The 18,807-nt window shown below is 41.0% G+C and overlaps 3 protein-coding genes across 3 annotated transcripts in view; 2 read left to right on the top strand and 1 right to left on the bottom strand.

The window, feature by feature from the left end:
- The window catches only part of ank1b (ankyrin 1, erythrocytic b), a 72,261-nt gene extending 64,057 nt beyond the window's left edge, over window positions 1-8,204 (top strand). The window contains exons 41-46 of the mRNA XM_056404195.1: window positions 1,080-1,722; window positions 1,880-2,015; window positions 2,106-2,150; window positions 2,509-2,580; window positions 3,129-3,223; window positions 3,454-8,204. Of these exons, the coding sequence (XP_056260170.1) occupies window positions 1,080-1,722; window positions 1,880-2,015; window positions 2,106-2,150; window positions 2,509-2,580; window positions 3,129-3,197 (965 nt within the window). The 3' untranslated portion in view covers window positions 3,198-3,223; window positions 3,454-8,204. The remainder of the gene's footprint in view (window positions 1-1,079; window positions 1,723-1,879; window positions 2,016-2,105; window positions 2,151-2,508; window positions 2,581-3,128; window positions 3,224-3,453) is intronic.
- Window positions 8,205-9,087: 883 nt separating this feature from the next.
- LOC130186879 (eukaryotic translation initiation factor 4E-binding protein 2-like) lies at window positions 9,088-12,729 on the top strand. The gene is made up of 3 exons (XM_056404198.1): window positions 9,088-9,361; window positions 12,048-12,239; window positions 12,356-12,729. The coding sequence occupies exons 1-3, from the start codon at window positions 9,226-9,228 to the stop codon at window positions 12,385-12,387; spliced, it is 360 nt and encodes a 119-aa protein (XP_056260173.1). The 5' UTR covers window positions 9,088-9,225; the 3' UTR covers window positions 12,388-12,729.
- Window positions 12,650-15,868, bottom strand: LOC130186817 (nodal homolog 2-A-like). Its single transcript, XM_056404108.1, has 3 exons — window positions 15,574-15,868; window positions 14,238-15,019; window positions 12,650-14,104 (listed from the first exon to the last, which is right to left on the bottom strand). The coding sequence occupies exons 1-3, from the start codon at window positions 15,866-15,868 to the stop codon at window positions 13,952-13,954; spliced, it is 1,230 nt and encodes a 409-aa protein (XP_056260083.1). The 3' UTR covers window positions 12,650-13,951.
- Between the last annotated feature and the right edge of the window lie 2,939 nt (window positions 15,869-18,807).

Genomic DNA, 18,807 nt, shown 5'->3' with positions numbered 1-18,807 from the left:
AAGATGCTGCTGACCCCCCAACCAGGGGCCTGTAACAAAGGGTTGGGACGATATTAGAGATGTTTGCCTAAAGCTTTGGTATTTGAATCCCAGCTTGTGGGACATCACAGAAAAAATCCAAGTAAATCTAAATTGCAGAGCACCCAGCACCCCAGACTGATTAGTTACAAATATACAGTATACCCTTTAAATACTGCAGCGGCATTATGATTGGTGAAAAATTGAAGTAGAATTTAAACAAATTTGTCTTTTAGGGATTGGCTGTACATTGATACATTTTCCATTCCCATCCATTTGTGATAGGGACACTGAAATCTGGAAAAATAATCTAAAAAAATTCTCTCTCTTTTTGCTGAGAGATCAGAGGGAATGAGAGCCTTAAAAAACCTATATCGTTCCAACCCCACAATCAAAATATAACTCCAGACTCACCTTTTTTGTCTCTTATCAGGGAACACAATGTGTGTTCTGCTTACTCACTCTCTTACATGGAAACAAACTACAGTCCTGCACCATTCACCTCACACACACACACACACAGTGGATGACACACCAAGCCCCTTTATCCCTCACCTCACTATTACTGCTGTGTCCCAATGACAATAACCTGAAGTGCCTCCTTTGCATCAAACCCAAAAACAGAATGAAATCAGTCCAAATATGTTTTTACATCAATTAGACAAATCAACAGTAGAAAGATGTAGAAGATGTTTTGTGGCTTACAATAATTTTATTGTGTTCTGCCTTTTAAAGTGAAATTAGTACAAAGCATATTGGCTTGGATTTATTCAGGGTCTTGGAGTCAGGTTGCTTCAGAATCAGTGTGTCTCTTATCACACTGAATGAAATGAATTGAAGGATGTCTTAATCCTAAATTACAGGTCCAAACTTTTAGGTGCGTAATAAGGACCAGCCCTATTCTTTTTTTCTTTCCTGCTATATTGGGACAGGGCTGAGCCCCACTGTTTCCCTTATAAGTCAGAGAAACAGTTGACCCACCACCCACCTCCCCTTCCTCCCCCTGGCTGTGCCTGCGTGGTGTTAGTCTTTCTCTTGTCTCGCCCCTGTCTTCCCTCCAGGTTATGGGCTGGTGCAGGAGGAGCTTCTGTCCCCGGCCTCAATGCAGTACAGCTTGCCCTCTCCACTGGGTGTGGAGCCCTACTGGCAAGAAGTGTCCAGCCTTGAATGCGCCCCTATTGCCACCACAGAGGAAGACACATTAATGGAGATGTCGGACGTTCAGGTGTGGCCAGCAGGGGTCAGCCCCTCGCTGGTCACAGTGGAGGACTCATCTCTAGAGGGCAGCAGTCGGGCTGATGACTCAGAGGGCGCCACGCTCTCCCTCCCCTGCAGCTTGGGTCGCCCGAGCAGCGGAGCCAGCGGCTCCATCATGGAGCTGGAGGAGGAGGAGGAGGAGGAGGAGGAGGAAGGGGAGGTTGAAGAGGAGGAGGCGCCACAGGAGCCAGCAAGTGCACTGGCAGAAAGGGACAGGGTGAGGGCCAGTGGTGCTGTTCCCAAGGTCAACCTAAACGGCCAGCTGGGAGGTCAGAGGTCGGATGGGAGGAGAGGGGAGGGCCTTGCGGCGGGAGGAGGAGCAAAAGGAGGAGGTGCAGGGCTGGGTTCAGTGGAAGGGATTTCTGTTGTTGCAGGCCAACAGGTGTACGCCCAGCGGTGTGAGATGTCGGGACTGAGTCGGGCTACAGATCACAATGGAGACAACCGGTATGTCGGCCTTAACTGTGGTCAGACTGACGTCTTTGTGTGTCCTTTCCCACTGTCTGTAGTCAAAATGCACATCAACATATCGTCTACATCACTATGTTTTTTATTTCTTTATCATTCTCTTTCCCTTTTGCTTTATTTGTATTTTGCTTTCCAGGATGGTGGGAGGCGGAGCATTTCAGCCCTATTTACCAGACAAGGACTCCCTGCAGGGCTGGGTTGGCTCAATGTCATCGGGACGTGACGGCAGCATGCCAGGCTTGCGTGTGGCCCAGGAGGCTCTGCTGACTCCGGTGTGTGACACGGGTTACTCTCAGGTGCTGCGTGGGCGCCTCCTGCAGGGCACGCAGCCCTTTGACAAGGGGCTGGGCTTCTCTCACCAGGAGGCGGGTCAACATGCTTGGGAACAGGAGCAGAGGCGGGTCCAGGTCAGGTTGCTACGCCGACCACCCGCCGCTTCCTGCGCCTGGAGATGGAACATTTTTGTCCATCCCTTTATCTTTTTTGAATTATCAGATGGGAAGAAAGTCATTCAGTTTGATTTTTTGCTCACGACCATCAACTGTTTTAGTCTCACTTAACAAATGTCATCAAAATGGATCATTTTGATGAAGTCACAGAACCGGACCAGAATGATGTGTTGTGCGGTGCAACACATGGGAAATATCTGCCATGACAGATACTTTTTGGTTTTGTTTTACATTCTGATTGCAAACAATTTGTCATTGTAGCGATATGAATATTACGAATTTATATCTATATCTTAATTGTGTTCTTTTTCTACAGAGAGAGGAGAAAGAGGACTATGCTGCTGAGGCGCAGTTTGTTGATGAACACGGAACCATGCTCGCTAGAAGGGTAAGTCCGTGTTTTCATCATTTACACTGAGTCACACACAAACACTGTAAACTCAGAAGCAGAGAGCGATTTAATGTGAATCAGCCACATAGCCTGGTGCAAAGGGTGGGAAATTAACAACAGCCACCAGCCAAATGAAAGTAAGGTTGAAAGTATTTTGTCCCCATCCGCAGATACGAAAACAAACCAGCCATGATTCAGGGATGATTTCTGACTATAAGTCCTTGTACAAAATAACTAGCGCTAGCAGAAAACTTAGACATTACCATCCTTCATTTTCATTGTCATGATACATGGGCCAAGCTCTTGCACATTTGTGAACTGATTTGATATATTGAACATTGTGCTTTCGGGGGGAGAAATGATGACGCTGATGAATGACTAGATGTAAAACAATGACAGCTGGTGAATGCTGAGACTGCAGTGAGCCATTCTGGCTAGCAGGTGGTGAGATAAGTTAGTTTCCTGCTCTGGTTTCACGTAGAGGCTTCAGCAGTTAACTGGTCCGAGTGTTGTTTCCTTCCCTCCTCCCTCCCTCCTTGCTCCAGGTGGGGGTGGATGTGAGAAAGGGCGCTCAGTCAGTGCAGCGCTCCAGTCTGCGGAGAGTTAAACACTGAAATACACATACTACCCAGTCCTCCAGGTACGGGACACACAACAAGCACTTGTGCATCCCAGTGCTTGGATAGATGCCACTATAGCGACATATTGGACTCCATTAGAGCCTCACAGTCTCTCACATGCTGTTCTGTTCAATTTATGTTCAAAATTAGAGCTCTAGATTTGGCAATCAGTTCGCTTTAATAATAATTTTTGGACGGCCAAAATGATCTAGCCTGTGTTTTTTGTGTTCATGGTGTCTTTGTTTTCTAGGACCGGAAAGCCACTGCCAAAACATCCTCCACAAAAACACAACCAGACCGCAGAAGAAAATGATGAAGGAGGGGAGGAAGAGGAAGACTAAGACTAAGACTAAGACGTGCAAACTACAAAATGACAAACACAGAATCATCCTCAACGTGTGACCATGGAGAATCACAAAAGAAAAGAAGAGGAGAAAAAAAAGAGGAGTTCAACTTGTAGTTTTATAACATTTGTAAAGAAAAATATCAACTAGACTAAGGCATGATGATTCCTTTTATACAAAAAAACATAAATGTCAGTAAAATAACCGAGAAAAAAAAAAAAAGCAACAAAAAGTGCTTCCTGTGAACTGTAATCGCATGATGACTGCTGGTGCATGCCCTTTGACCTTTTGAACTGTCATTATCTACAAACTGAAGGGGTACAAGGTACGGGGCTGGCCCACGTGTGGGTCACGGGCCATTTTAAGGACCTTATTTCCCCCCAACTGGAGTGGTTTGTGTCAGCAAGTTGAGTACAATAACACTACAGCCAAAAAAAAGTCCCTCAATGGATGGTTCTGTATACAGCTAAGCCTCTGCTGAGCCTACCAATGCTTCTTTCACTGGACCCTTTCCCCTAATATTCTCAATGTGATATATGCACTCTATGCTACGTGGACATGTGTCGGTGTGTGTATGTGTGCGTATGTGTGCGTGTATTCTTCTCTACCGCATGTGTTTCTTGCTTCTGGCTTGGCGCTGAGCCCTGCCCCATGATTGGCTTATTGCCCCTGTGATGTCACAGCGTGCTCAGTGCTGGAATGAGAAAGCCGCTGTGCTCCCCTGCTCGTGAGTGTTCCTGTCTGCGTGTGCTGACTTGTCTTTTTCCTTTGTGGATGAAGCTCGCTTCTTGTTATTTGTTTCTTTGGAACCTGTCCACCTCAGATTTAAGGATTGTTTGACTTCGGGACTGACACGGATCTGAATCTATTCGCCCCTCGTGTTTTCAGGGGAAATGTGTTTTTCAGACAACAGGAATGTTTTCTTTGGAAAGGGGTTGGTTGCTTGATTGCATTGTGCAGCAGCTCTGCAACACAGAGATCGACTTTTTTCCTCCCTGGTGACCTTTTCTATCTTCTTCCGTCATTTCTCCCAGTAGCGCTCGTCATCTTGATCCACAATCTGTATCAGTAGCCTCTGACAATATGCAGTAAAACACAGGCCTCTCCATCAGTATCTATAGCTCCACCATCTAATGTTTAAAATTCTGTGTGCTCCCTCTTTTATCTGTTTGCAACGGCTGTAGCGCCGCACAGTCCAATTTTGGTTCATTCATTTGAAACTAAGTGAATGAAGGGGCGAAAACCTGGAGGATGTGATTCATGTGAGGATGTAGTGATTTGGAGGATTGGAAGTGTAAAATAGCATAATGCTACAACATGTGATTGTGAAAGGAACTGTGCAACAAGGTCAGACAGGTAGCACTGTGATTGTCTTATTAACACCGACCCCAGACTCGTGAACTGTGAAGACACAAAAACATTCACATATACAAACAAAAGCACAGCCACACACACACAGGCGATACACAAACACACAATATAAGAAACATATTACACAATGAAATAATTATTGCCTGGTCAAGAGTGTCAGATTGGAGTATGCCACAGCAATAATACCGAACAACAGGAACACAGAAGATGGAGGCCAGAGTTGCGTATATCTATATAAAGGATTTGATACTGAAAGGTTTAAATGACTGAGCTCCTCAGTGAAGACAGAAACTCCATCTGGACGAACAGCATTCGAGTTTGGCATCGGACAGCTGTGCTGTACCTGACTGGTTCCATCGACCTTGAAGTGAATGAGTCAGAGAGGACGCACTGATGCAAGATCAGATGACTCAGCTGTAGCAGTGTGGGAACGTGGAAGCCTGAGAGGGATTGTTTGTTTTTCAGCACTTAACGTAGCAAAATATAAACCAGGATATGTTAATTTATTACACTGATACCTATTAAGGAGTCTGCTGCTGCCGTAAGGTGGAAATCACAAAACTCTATTTTCTTTTTTCGGAGTAATTTAAGTTGTATTTATTAGTGTTTCACGCATTTCAAAACTACATTGGCATCACTGTAAATCACCTCTTGTTCTCTTCATCTCTGAAACACTTACTTTATGCAGAAACCTAAAGGCAGCACTATGAAGGGGTCATATCACAGTAGCACACATTTCCTGGAAGTCAAAACACAATATTTATCCCATAAGTACTGTAAATGCTACTGTAGCATGAATGTGCGAGTGAGACACTGAATGAATGAACACATTAGTTGCACATCACATAGATGCACATGTTTTCCATGCCCAGTCCGTGCACATGAGAGCCTCATCTGATATAGCACATGTTTATTACATATCACGTGTTTTCCACTGTTACTCCACTCAGGTTTTCAGTTCTGCTCGGTCAGAATCAAAATGTTTTTGTTTTTAAGTTCTGAGTCCTCCTCTCAAAGACGAGTGCAGGACGTAAAGTGAGTGCTTCAGAATAAGGCTTTGGTGTTGGGGTCGTTTGGGGCGGGATGGGGATGCACGTGGGGTTCTGGTAGATTTATGAAGAGGGATGGTTTGTCTGCAAGTGCGTTTGTGAGTGACTGAGTGTGTGTACGTGTGTTTGTGTGTGTGTGTGTGTGTGTGTGTGTGTGTGTGTGTTCATGTGTGGTTGGGAGTTGTTGAATTAGATTAAGACCAAAAAGCACAGAGTGTTGAGTTTGTGTGGAGAACCCTCCTCTCTACCGCTCGGCTCCTGGAGCAGCGAAGGAGCCACAGACACCTCTGTTGGTTGTGTTTATCCTAATTTATTTTTACCACCAGAAAGGTATAACTGAAGCATTACTCCCTCTACTAAGAAGCACACAAGGTTAAAGAAGACACTTTGATGTAATTAATGAGGAACTAATTACTGTTCATTGTTTGCAGTTTCCTGTGGGCTACTAGACAAAACAAAGCTCTTACAGTGTTTTATTTGAGTTTCTTTTTGTTTTTTTTACCCACTCTGTAATCCTACTAAATCAGCTGTTCTCAAAAAGTCAAGCCTTTAATTCTGAGCCATGGATGCACCCTCCGGGGGACAAACAAGACACCCTGTCCTAATATTTACAGCGTGTCTAATCTCTTAGCTGGCATGATTGACGCAGTTTATAGCTTTCAGATGATGGAGAGCGGTGACTCCCTCAATCACTAAAGTGACACACTCTCCTTCATCCTATTAGTTAGTCCTTATTTAAAGCCCTGTACTGATTCAGCACAAGAAAGATGCTGGATTCAGACGTTTTAAAGAAAATAAACTACTTCACTTTTTGTTAAAGTCAAAATCCTTAAGATAACCCTTGTGTCAGTATAGTATATATACAGAAATAGTTTTCATTGTTAGTAGACTTACTCACATGGGATTTTGATTGTGTGCCCACACACAAAGGATTCACTGGATGCAGAGGACAAAAACCAATGAATGGACATGTCTCATGTCAAGTGCAAGACAGCATTCAGTCATTATCACTGAATCATGACATTGTTGACCGCCTTCTTCAGTCTTCACAATATGAGCATACAGTTTGTTTGAATGTGTTTAAACCAGATAAACAAGTTGCTCTTCTTTGTCATTTCTGAAAAAGTAGCCACCAAGGCAGTAGCTACCATTGAACACATGTCTGGCAAAGGGTTTCAAACTCATTTAGCGCATGATGTAGGAGATACAAATTATTTTACAAAAAACAGTTTTACACAAATCATAGAATGTGGCTTTCTGAATATCATACAGGAAGTTTGGACTTTGGGGCTTATATCATTAAAATCCACTTGCCATTACCACCAGTTACCCCCAAATTCATCAAGATCAAAATCTTAAGGATTATAACTTTAACTTTGAGTCATTATCTTTTCTTTAGCTTAAAAGACCAGATGTTGAATTTCAAATTCAATTATTTACATTTATCCACTAAGAGAAATGATGTATTAAGCAGTTTTATGTGAATCTGTTTCCACTCAGAGGTGGATTTTTACAAGTATAATTTGGCTTTGCAGGGTGAATTTAACTAATCACTGATCTTCTGCAATGATAAATTGAACTTCACCATGTTGTGTTTTATGGATTCTGTGTGTGTGTGTGTGTGTGTGTGTGTGTGTGTGTGTGTGTGTGTGTGTGTGAGTGAGAGAGTGATTGGGCTTGGTTCTGTAGTTGGATCAGGGGGGAGAAGAGAGAGAGAGTCTTTACCAGGCATGTGACTGAGAGGATGTGTAACCTACGACAACGTACTAAAAAAAAAAAAAGAGTATTGTAAAATTTTTAATGTTGCGAAGAATAGAGCTCACCTATACTCCTTTAGAATGGATACATGACAATGTAAACGCAATATCATATTACTCTATCCTAAGGAATGCAACTGCGCACATGCACAAAAAAAGATGTTTTTATGAAAATATATGAATAAATATATGACAAAATATATTTAATTAGAATGCTATGCACCCTCATAGAGTTGTTATGGATGTTCTTTAAGCATTATCTAGACTAGGCCAACGCCCATATCATGGGGAATGTAGAGGCTTTGTAGCTATGACCACTTGTTTTCTTTTGTATTGTCCTGGAGAAAGGATAAACAAACGTGAATATGTATACAAGCCTTTCAATCAGAGTCATTCTGACATGAAGATATGTATAGATCATCTTACCCTGTACACCAGCTCAAACCATTTACAAAAATTAATAAACAAAGATGTGACATACATGTTTTGTCTTGTTTTCGTTTTAAAAAGTTTTTTTCTTTTCTGTTTCATTTTATATATATATGCTCTTATATTCAGGTATAAATCTAAATATGAACCTCATGTGATACCCTCTTTTCAGTAATGCATTATTTTAAGTGTCCAATAATTTCATAGGAAGTTTCCTGAGAAGAATTATGTAATTTTTATTTTTTCAGCTGTTGTTTCCTTAAACATTTCATTGTAAGTAGTAAATGTTAATTCATCATCATTTATTATTGAATATACTAGCAAATAATCAACTAAAGTAGAGCTGCAACTACATTTTATTTTCATAATGAATTAACCTACCAATTATTTTCCAGATCGATGGATCATTTGGTCTATAATATGTCAGAAAATAGTGAAGAAATTTACTTTCACATTAACAAAGAAATTATGGGGCAAAGAGGACCATTTTCTACTGATCAACCAGTTAGGTGGTCTAAATGTGTTTAAAGGCAGTTATAGGTTTGCAGAATTTTTTTGAAAACTCTGTAGTTCACTCTGTCAATTAATTTGGGGCATTAGTAAATGGAAGTGTGGGAAGTGAACATTGTATTTCCCTTGATATTAGTACATTACATATTCTTTTCCTGGAAACTTTATATGAATTTAGTTCCATATCAGTGCATTTCTAGGAAGTTATATGAAAATATGGGGCTCATAAAGTATCCTCGTAAAAATGTATTTGAATATTTGACATTTCTTGTGCAATTAGTCAGATTCATTCTTATTCTTCAGTTTGCATTATCTGTAGTTCACCGAGCAGCGTGCACATCAGGAAAAAAAAAACTACAACTCCCACCATCTGTGACGCCCCCTGCATTCAGTCAATCACAGCTCTCCTCTCCACGTGGTGTTTTGTAGGAAGTCCCTGGGTTGTTTTGGATTTTCAGACCACGTGGAGGCACAAGGCAACTTTCCTCCGGTCTATCTGTGGCTTCGTAGTGTTCTCCAAACTTTCAGTGACCCAACAAGCAACGACCCCGTGTTGTGAGAGATGTCAGCGGGTAGTCAGACCACCAGGAGCCGGGAAATCCCAGCCGTCAGACGGGTCGCTGTCCACGATGCTGCTCATATGCCCCAGGACTACTCCACGACCCCCGGGGGAACTCTGTTCAGCACCACGCCAGGAGGTAATGATGTGCTGGGTCATGTCAGGAGGAAGGAGTTAGAAAAATATGCAACAAAATGTAAACTTTATCAGGAAAAAGAAGAGACAAATACAAGGAACAGGCCTGTAAAATGAGAAAAACTGACTTAAGAGAAACACATACGGTGAAAATCAGAAAATGTCAAAGCTGCGGAAGAATTTCAAGAATATATCATGTTGATCTGGAGACAAGTAGCATGATGGGAATAAGTTAGTATGACTCAGAAAACCAGACAGAAGCCTAATATTTAACTGATATTCCACCCTAGATGCTGGGCCACCCCATTACACAGTAGGTGTGTTTGCTTTGGTGTCTCTGTGTTGCCCAAACATTAAAGTGGATGGGGTTTAAATTAAGAGAAAGCACCTTGGCTCTTGGTTTTCTAACACTAAAAAAGTAATACAAAGTGAGTAGTTCCTGTTACTTTGTACAAATTTAGTTTTTTGTAGCTGCCTTGAAAGCAGCTCATTGTAAAGGAAACACTTCTGAGAGCCAGACTATAGGTCTTGTCCACAGTTGTGTCATGTTTTTCTGTTAATGTTTGATAGTGATGGCTAAGAGCAGTTCTTTGCACCCATATCCTGCAGTCTGTAGATTTCACAGACCTTTCACTGCCCATAATTGTTTTCCTACATGCACTTTGCACAGACACTTTTCACTAAAGTCTTGGTGACTGTTGTATTTGCTTTGTACAGACAGCATGTCACAGTCTCCCTGTCTCGGATTAAAGCACCAGTGGAAAGACTGGAGTACAAAACTCACCATCTAAAAAACATGCATTCATTTTGTCTTCTCCTAACAGTGACTTTGTGCGGATTTATTTCTTTGATGCAGAAGTCGGTGTACAGACAATTTCATGTATGTTTGTCAGTGACAATAAAACATAATTATCTTAATATAATCTTCAATTTCCACGCTTAGATAACATGCACAGAAATGAATTGAGAATTGCCAATCACGTCGCATGAATAGAGGTATGCCACATTGCGCAAGTTAGGCTTGTGACTGGTTAGGTCAGATTTAATCATTATAATTGCTTTGAATTTTCAAGATCAGATTTGTGACATGTTGTGCTGTCGGCATGTTTGTTTTAAACCACAATTAACCGTGTGGTTTCCTCAACTTTCACTCAGAAGCAAAAATCAGCCTTTAACCTTGAAATAAATAATGATTTGACATTTATCGTGATGATTATCGATATCGAGTTAAATAAAACATTTTTATCGTGATCACATTTTTGGCTCAGCCACTTTTATCAGCCTGCTTCCCTCACTGAGGACTGTAGGTGATGGATCTGGTGAATCAGAATTGTTTAATGTTACTTGACTTTCATACCAGTCAGTTATGAACAGCAAACTCCTGACTTCGGTGTCAGTATCCTGAGGCTGTATATTACTTACACAATCAAGGACTGTATGGTCAAATGACTGTACTCACTCATACCCTATTAATAGTCTTGTTACTACAGCATGCTGTTGTTGAGCTGCAGCAACATGTTTACTAAACGTGGGCTACACTGGGCCACAGTGGTTACATTTAAGTGGAAGAAGAGAGCTGATAACTGCCTTTATGTATTATAAATGCAACATATTTTTTACATGGATACATGGTAGTTTCTAAAAATGGGAAAACCTTCACAAGCAGCCATAGTTTTAGCTTTGAGGAAAAAAACAATATAAAACATAGCGTAAAACAAAATGACAAACTGTAAATTTATAAAAAATTGTTGATATGAATCAATAATGATAATAATCCAGGAACTGTAATAGTTGGAACCCAAAAATCATTTTAAAGGCTAGTTTTATTTCCTCAACATGGAAGCAGCAGCAGCAGCAGATAAGACGAACAAATAATGTCACGAGTGCCAGTTTCACCCTCATCAACACAGTCAGTTGTTTGGCCCACTTGTTCAGTGTTTTGCGCTCAGACACTTGAGGCCTTGAGAAATCTCCAGTATGGTGATAAAAGTAAAGAGGAAAATGTTTTCCCTTTTGCTCTTGTGAGAAAGTTGACGCAGAGTGCACATGTCTATCATAACTGATACTGTGTTCTGCAACATTACCAGGTGGGACGGTTTTTACTCAGATAAAACAGAATTGGGTCACTGAAGGTGTGTTGACATCAGTGATATGGATAACACAAAAAAAATAGGCCACTGGTCATGGGCATGTATGGGCATGTATACAGTCCACTGAAGAGACACTATGGAAAACCAACATAACAGGAAGTTACTGTAGCCTACTTTCTGGGTGTAGGAGTAAATCCCCTGAATCCTGTGGAGGACTTTAATCTAGAATATTTTTACTTTTATTTCATTTTATATTGTTAATCAATCAAATTCAACTAGTTAAACGTGTTTAATGTTAAAGTTTACAACTGAATTTATTTTATTTTATCCTGTTCAGCTTGTTATAAGTGTTTAATATCAATGTTTTTTTTATCTTTAATTTAGTTTATTTTTTAAGCCAATTTGACGTGTTTATCACAGTTATCTTCTGTGGTAGAGTAGCTCAAACAAAAACTTTAGTAAATACACAAAATGAACACAGCTGCTCTTGATCACTTGAAATTTCACTACACTGTATGCTGTTTGTTTAGCAAGGCAAAAATATTGACAAACAATTAGCAAAGAGCTAACTTTGGTTCCCTTTGGTGCTGCCCCCCGCAGGTACCCGCATCATCTACGACAGGAAGTTCCTCCTGCAGTGTCGGACGTCTCCTCTGGCTCGTACGCCTCCCAACCTACCGGACATCCCAGGAGTCACCAGGCCGCTCAAACCCAGCAACTCCGCTGTCACAAACCAGCCCGAACAGACGCCTAACAATAACACTGACCACAGCCTCTGTACAGGGAGCCCAGGTAAATATGTCTGTAATGTGGGGGAAAAAAAAAAAAGGGATGAGCTGCAGCGCTTTATGTGTTTTCTGTAATTGTGTATTTCCCTCTACTCGACTGCAATGTCTTTTCTGTTCTAGGAGAAGATGCCCAGTTTGAAATGGACATCTGAAGAGAGTCGCCTACAAGGATAAAAATAATGTCCATTGTTTTTGTTTACTGGGATAAGTCCATTTGAAACGAGAAGCCTAGTCTTACTAAACTGTGTAATCTTCTTTCAGATTTGTTTTGAAAACAAGGCGGGATTTTTTGTGAATGTGTTAAAATGTAAAATACACAACAACACTAACTGATGCACCTGACTTTGTATGACCGGTGTCATATACAAGTAAGTGTACGTTTTGTTAAAATTAAGCCATTCATATTTTATGTGATTTGAGTCATTTCATGAGTTTAAAAACATGTCTTTAAAACTTTCAATGTTAAAAAATTAAAAAAAAAAAAAAAAAAAAGACATTATGAGCTTTACTTTGTAATGTAACCGTTAATTACCTCTGCAAAGGAGGTTATGTTTTCACCCGCATCTATCCGTTTGTTTGTTTGTTTGTTTGTTGACAAATTATGTATCAAGTATTGAACCGATTTGCACCAAACTTAGTGGAGGGATGGGTCATGGGCCAGAGAAGGACTCATTAAAGTTTGGTGCCACTCCGGTTAAAGGGGCGGATTCAGGAATTTTTACTCTCACTTTTGTCAACATTACTGGATAGGACATTTTTCAACATTTTTGTCAATTTCTCAGGAAATGACACAGTTAAATGTGCCATTATTTGGTGCTGACATGTAGACTTGAGGGGAACTGCAGACAATTTCTATAAAAAAAAAGTTCAGGGAAGCAGCTGTGCACTGCTCTTTAACAGACATGGGTTAACCTGAGATACATTAGTCCAGATCACGTTCATCCTTCAAATCTTTTCGCTTGTAAAACTGTAAAACATTGTTTCAAAACACTTCAGGCACACATATATACAATATTTCAAGAATAGTCAGGTGTTTGTGTTTTCAGGTTTAGCAACTTAACTCTTGTATAAACCCTGTAATAAAAACCACTGAACACTTTGTTCAACATAAGAAATAATTTATTGTATTACTGCACATAGTACATACACAAATGGATCAATGTGACCCAAACATCTTAATAAAGTTAAAGCGCTTACACTATTCTGACATCTGCATTTCTCATTTCTATGGCATTAAAAATTTCAGTTAATTGAGCATAAAAACACAGCTTGTATATAAAACTGTGTGTGTACAGCTGTGTTTGTGAAACTTCAGTAGTGCTTCTGTCAGTGATCGTATTGTGCTTTTAAGTTGATCTTGACTGGATCAGCCCACTACCATAATCGCACCTTATAACCTTGAATTATAGCTGATCCACTTGCAGTCCAAGGCACAACTGTAGGTCACCTAATCTACAAAAAGTACCAATAATTTACAACTCTTTAATTTAGAGAGCAGTGTCCAGTATATACAGTAGTTCCCTTCTTTCATGTCCTGCATCGCAGCAGCAGCCTCCGTCCCAGTGTCAACATGGACGTGTCTGTAAAGTGCCTGTGGACGTGCATCCACTTTGTGCCGCTGAGCAGCTCAGTACTCTTCTGTGCCTGTGACTCAGTGGCTACAGTCCAGTGTTTCTCTGACCTCCAACCTTTGTAAAAGGTTTACAAGTCTCTCGCTCAGTTGCAGCCGCACTCCTCCACCACCATGTTCTCGTGATGCCTCATGACCATCTTTCCGTTCTCGTAGTACAACATGGAAAGCGGCGCCAGGCGTGTTGGCACACAGGACACACACGGCACCTTGTCTGGGTGGTGAAGCTTCAGCAGGCTCTGGATGAACAAAGAGAAGAAAATAACTGATCAGAACAAATTCAAATAGAGTATGAGTGTATTATTATTATTATTATTATTAAGTATATATTGCTGCTGCAAATCAAACAAAAGTAATTTTCCTTAGTCTTACCTGCATGTATGCATGGTTGGTTGGGGTGAAGGTCTCGTCTACTGGTGTAGGGCAGCTCCCTTCACAGCGATAGGCGTTGTACTGTTTTGGATAAACAATCCACTCGCTCCAGCCGAGCTTCTCAAAGTCCACCCACATGTCCACCTTCCTGCAGAGAGGACCCTTCTTCTCCTCCTCCTCTCTGGGTTTGTCAGCAAGAACAGCTCCGGCCACTCTCCGTCTGTGCTGCTGGGTCTGGTGATGCCTCTTGGCCCTGTGGCTCCTCACACTGGTGCTTGAGCCAGCCGTCACCCGCTCCCTGTCCAGGCTGACGTACTTGGAGTGCTCTGCTGTGCGGATGAGCGTTGGCATTCGCTGGCCGTTAGGGTTCTGCCTGGAGAAGACCACCATCATGACCCGGTCCGCTGTAGGGTGTTGTACTCCCACCTGCTCTTCATCCTCCTCCTCTCTCACCTCAGCCTCATCCTCCTCCGTCCTCTGCGTGGAGTGCTCCTGCTGCAGCCAGCGGCTCAGCATCTCTGTCATGTTGAACACCTTCCAGGAGGAGGGGGAGACCATCGAACTGGGACGAGATCTCAGGCTGCCCAGGAGCAGCCTGCTCTCCGGGCAGTGCATGTCGGAGCACTGGTCCCTGTGGGAGTGGTAGATGTCCACTGAGGCTCGGGAAGACTCGGTGAAGGCGGGCAGACGGATGCGAAGTTCAGCCAGCTGGACATTGTCGCTTGCAGACATGGAGGACATGTCAAAGGTGACGGACCACCTCTTGCCAATCTGATGGCAACCTGAAATAAAGAAGAGTAAAGAAAATTGGTTAGCATTATTCATGACTTTGATTTCATGATTGCAACAACAATTTCTTATGTTTCTGCAAAAGTGTGATGACCATAATATTGCAGCTCCTATAAACATCACAGCTTTTATTCCCAGTTGGGGGCTGCATAAGTGCTAAAATACATTCATCAAGCAGAGTTTGATTAGACAAATGATTAAATTATAGTGAGTGAAATAAATCTACACACACCCACATTTTGTAGGTGTGTCAAAGAAAACCTAAAGAACATTTTGCTCAAAGGTTTTGCAATGGAGTTTAATACCTTCACTTTAAGGTCTATATTTTTTTTTCATCATGATGATATTTCAAGTGTACAATCAAAACTGAATGAGATAAATGATTCATACAGAGCAGCCTTCTACCCTGAGTTTTAAGTAGAATAACATATAGCCTATGTGCATTGCATGCCATTAAAGGGAAATACTGTAAAGCACAGCCACGCTATAATACCAATAAATTCCACTCAAAAAAAAACCATATTTTTTTCTAATGTTGAATACTCACTTTTAGCGACATGGCTGATCACAGAGTCGGAGTCATGCAGACCGGCGTTGTCCTCCGTCCTAGTCTGGCTCACGGTGGCAGCCGGAGTCCCGGCCCGGTCCTCGGTCAGCATAGTCCGGTAGAGCTGCATCATGTAGAGGGGCAGCTTGCTGGTCTGCTGCCGCTGCACGGTGCGCCTGGAGCCCATCCCACGGAGCAGTGCGTCAGGGTGCATCCGAGGAGAGAGACCCAGAGCCAAATCCACCAGAAGAAGAAGAAGAAGCGCACAAGAGAAATCCGCAGCTAGTCCCTTCATAATTCCCAGGTGTGGTGTTGTCTCTTCCAGAGGTGAACCCAAATGCTCCAGGTGAGATCCTGAGACTCTTGTTTTATAATCACACACCTCTGTCCTGACGTCCCTTTGAAGAGATGTGTCAAGCCGCAGATGGCTGAAGGGCGTGTGTGTGATCCGCGGGAGCGCTCAAAGACTTTAATGTGACAAGGTCGTTGTGTATCGAAACCAACGGGTCTTTGTTGTGTCGAAGGTGTGAAACTATAAAAGTCCACCACTCTGATTGTTGTTGTTGTGTATATTACAGATCCCTTTGATAAGAAGGCATGACAATAATATTAGTTAAGGAGATTACGAACTGCTCGACTGCGCTGTGATTAATGGGAAAGCAACAGGGGAGTTAATCAGAAATCACTTTATGTAGCGCAGGCCGTGACCGTGTTGGAGCCTGTTGGGACGGAGTGAGAAAATTTATGATAAAGGGGGGCAATATGATAAAACTCCAGCGCAACCTTTTTATGTTTTTCATGCTGAATTTTAATTATTTGTTTTCTTTAATTGTATTTTTGCTATTTCAACTTGTTACTCTTGAAAAGTATACAGGAAGTTACACTGGCCTAATACTGGCACTTTAAGACTATTAGGTACATTCTCAGTGCTAATTAAATAAATAAGTAAAATAATCATTCAACAAAGACAGTATTGAGACAATCGATTTGTGTTTCAAAACTAACTGAAGTTTTGCCCAGCTGTAACAATAATAAAACTTTAAAATTGAACTGAACGGGAGAATATTTGAACATTTTCAGTAGATAAAATATAAAAAGTAAGACAAGATCAAAAAAAACAGCAATGCTTAAACATAATGTCACATATTTTTTTTCTTTTTTGGGGGGAAAAAATAAAAATAATGTGTGTGTGGATCCAATGGTAATACTTTTAAACTCTACAAATCAATATTTAGATGGGTTGTATGAATGAACACTTTTGGATATCTTAGATGAAAAGGTTTGACACATTACAACACGTGTCTAATAACTGCAGTGATAATTGACAGCAGCATTAAAGGGACATTAATGACGTCAGACACGCCAGCTGATCGTTGCCCATTCATAAAACAAACTGCACACTTGACCTCAAAAGAAAGAAGAAAGAGCTGATGGCAAACTACAAAGCTTTGATCCTTTTTGATGTGTGAAAAGAATTAAAGAACTGAGGTTAATGTGCCATTAGTATTAAACGTCTCTTGTTCTTTGAAAGTTCTTATTGTCATATCATCAAATAAAACCTTAGTTCTTAGTTTCAAACTATAATTTGGTGCACGTTTTGTGGTTTTGGCTGAAAGGAACTAATGAAAAAGTCTTGCAGATTTTGGATGCATCGGTCAGCTTTTAAAAGTTTATATTATCATTTTATGGTGACTAAAATGAAACTAGTATCATATATGGCAGCCTATATTTGAGAGCATTTTAAGTAGCTAATAAAAGCAAATGTGTAGACTGCTTGCAAGTCAGAGCCACAGGAGGTGAAAACCTTTAAATAAATAAAGTGCACTACTACACTGCAGTAGCCTATCACAGGGCTTTGTAAATTATTTATAAATGATAAAACTTGAAGTTAAATATCCATCACTGTTCACCAGAACAACAAGGCAAAACAGTACACATATGTCTCTCATCTCTCACGTATCCTGGGAAGACGTCCCCAAACCATGTTCTGTGTAAAAAAAAAAAAAAAGAAAAAAAGGAAAAAAAGAAATGACGTTGCATTCACACACAAGAAAGAAGGAATTAAAATGTTATTTAATGTGGGTTATTTTATTTTTTAAGTTTGAACATTTGTGAAGCCACAAATGATCGGTCTGTACTGGCACGCGCACCTGCAGCACTGGGAGCTAATTAAAGCGTTTCCTCTCAGGTGAAAACTGTTTGTCCCGACGAGTCGCGCGGGCCGACATGGACTTCCACCAGTTCATTTGTTTGATTTTTCTGGCAAATCTGAGAATTTCCGGAGGTAACAACGTTTTAAATATTAGTATTCAAGTCATGTGTGGGACTTTAGCCAAAGTCTGTGAATGTAACCTTCTGCTAAAGCGTTCATTTTCACTTAAATAACCGGCAGGGCTGTTTGGATAACTTGTTTAGATTATAAATGTAAAGGAAGCAAAATGGCGCTCACTCTTGGGCCGCATTTTCACTCATGACACGCAGATGAATGGTCAGGCCTACAAAGCGTTTTTCGAACTCAAGTTGGACAGTTTCAATTGGAGTTACTTCATCTTTCCAATGAGGTTGACTAATTCAAATCCAACCTGTGTATTTGTACAATACTGTGTCCTATTCTAAAGGAGAGTGTCAGTTTACCAGTTAGGTAATTTTACATAGGAAACATTAAACACTTTGAGGGCCTTCAAGTGAGCACCTGCCAATGTTCCTATTTCTTTGTGCCAGATTTAGAATAAAATTAATTCAAAAGTGGTTAAGAGGCAGGAATTGGGTTTTGGAGCCTTTGAAGCTGAACCAGACTGGTTCATTTGACCATGTGCAAGTGCTTGTTTCCACAGTGATTTTGTTTGACCTTTCTTTTATGTAGCTATATGCAATTTTTTTTTTTTAGCTCTAACTCTGTAGTTTTTCTTTTCTCCTTCCTGTTGAAGGGATTTCTGGATGTTTTAATAGAGGAATAGAGGGTGTATGTTGTACTGGTTGTAAATCCCTTTGGGGCAAATTTGTGATTTGATTTTTGGACAGGAACTTCAGGTGGGTTTCTGTAAATCCTGAACCATGTCAATTGGAGTTGTTTTTTTTTTTGTTTTTTTTCTTTTGAATCCACACTGTCCCAGATGTTAGCCATAACAAGGAACTCAGCACAACAGGATTTGACATGGCTTACACAAATTAAACCTCTGGCTCTGGTCACTTGGCAGCTTTATTCGATTACATTTCTGTTTATTGTTGTAAAAT

Source organism: Seriola aureovittata, chromosome 18 (genome assembly GCF_021018895.1).
Source record: "Seriola aureovittata isolate HTS-2021-v1 ecotype China chromosome 18, ASM2101889v1, whole genome shotgun sequence".
NCBI lineage: Eukaryota > Metazoa > Chordata > Actinopteri > Carangiformes > Carangidae > Seriola > Seriola aureovittata.
Note: the sequence above shows the minus strand (reverse complement) of the source record. Positions and strands in the feature narration are given on the sequence as shown.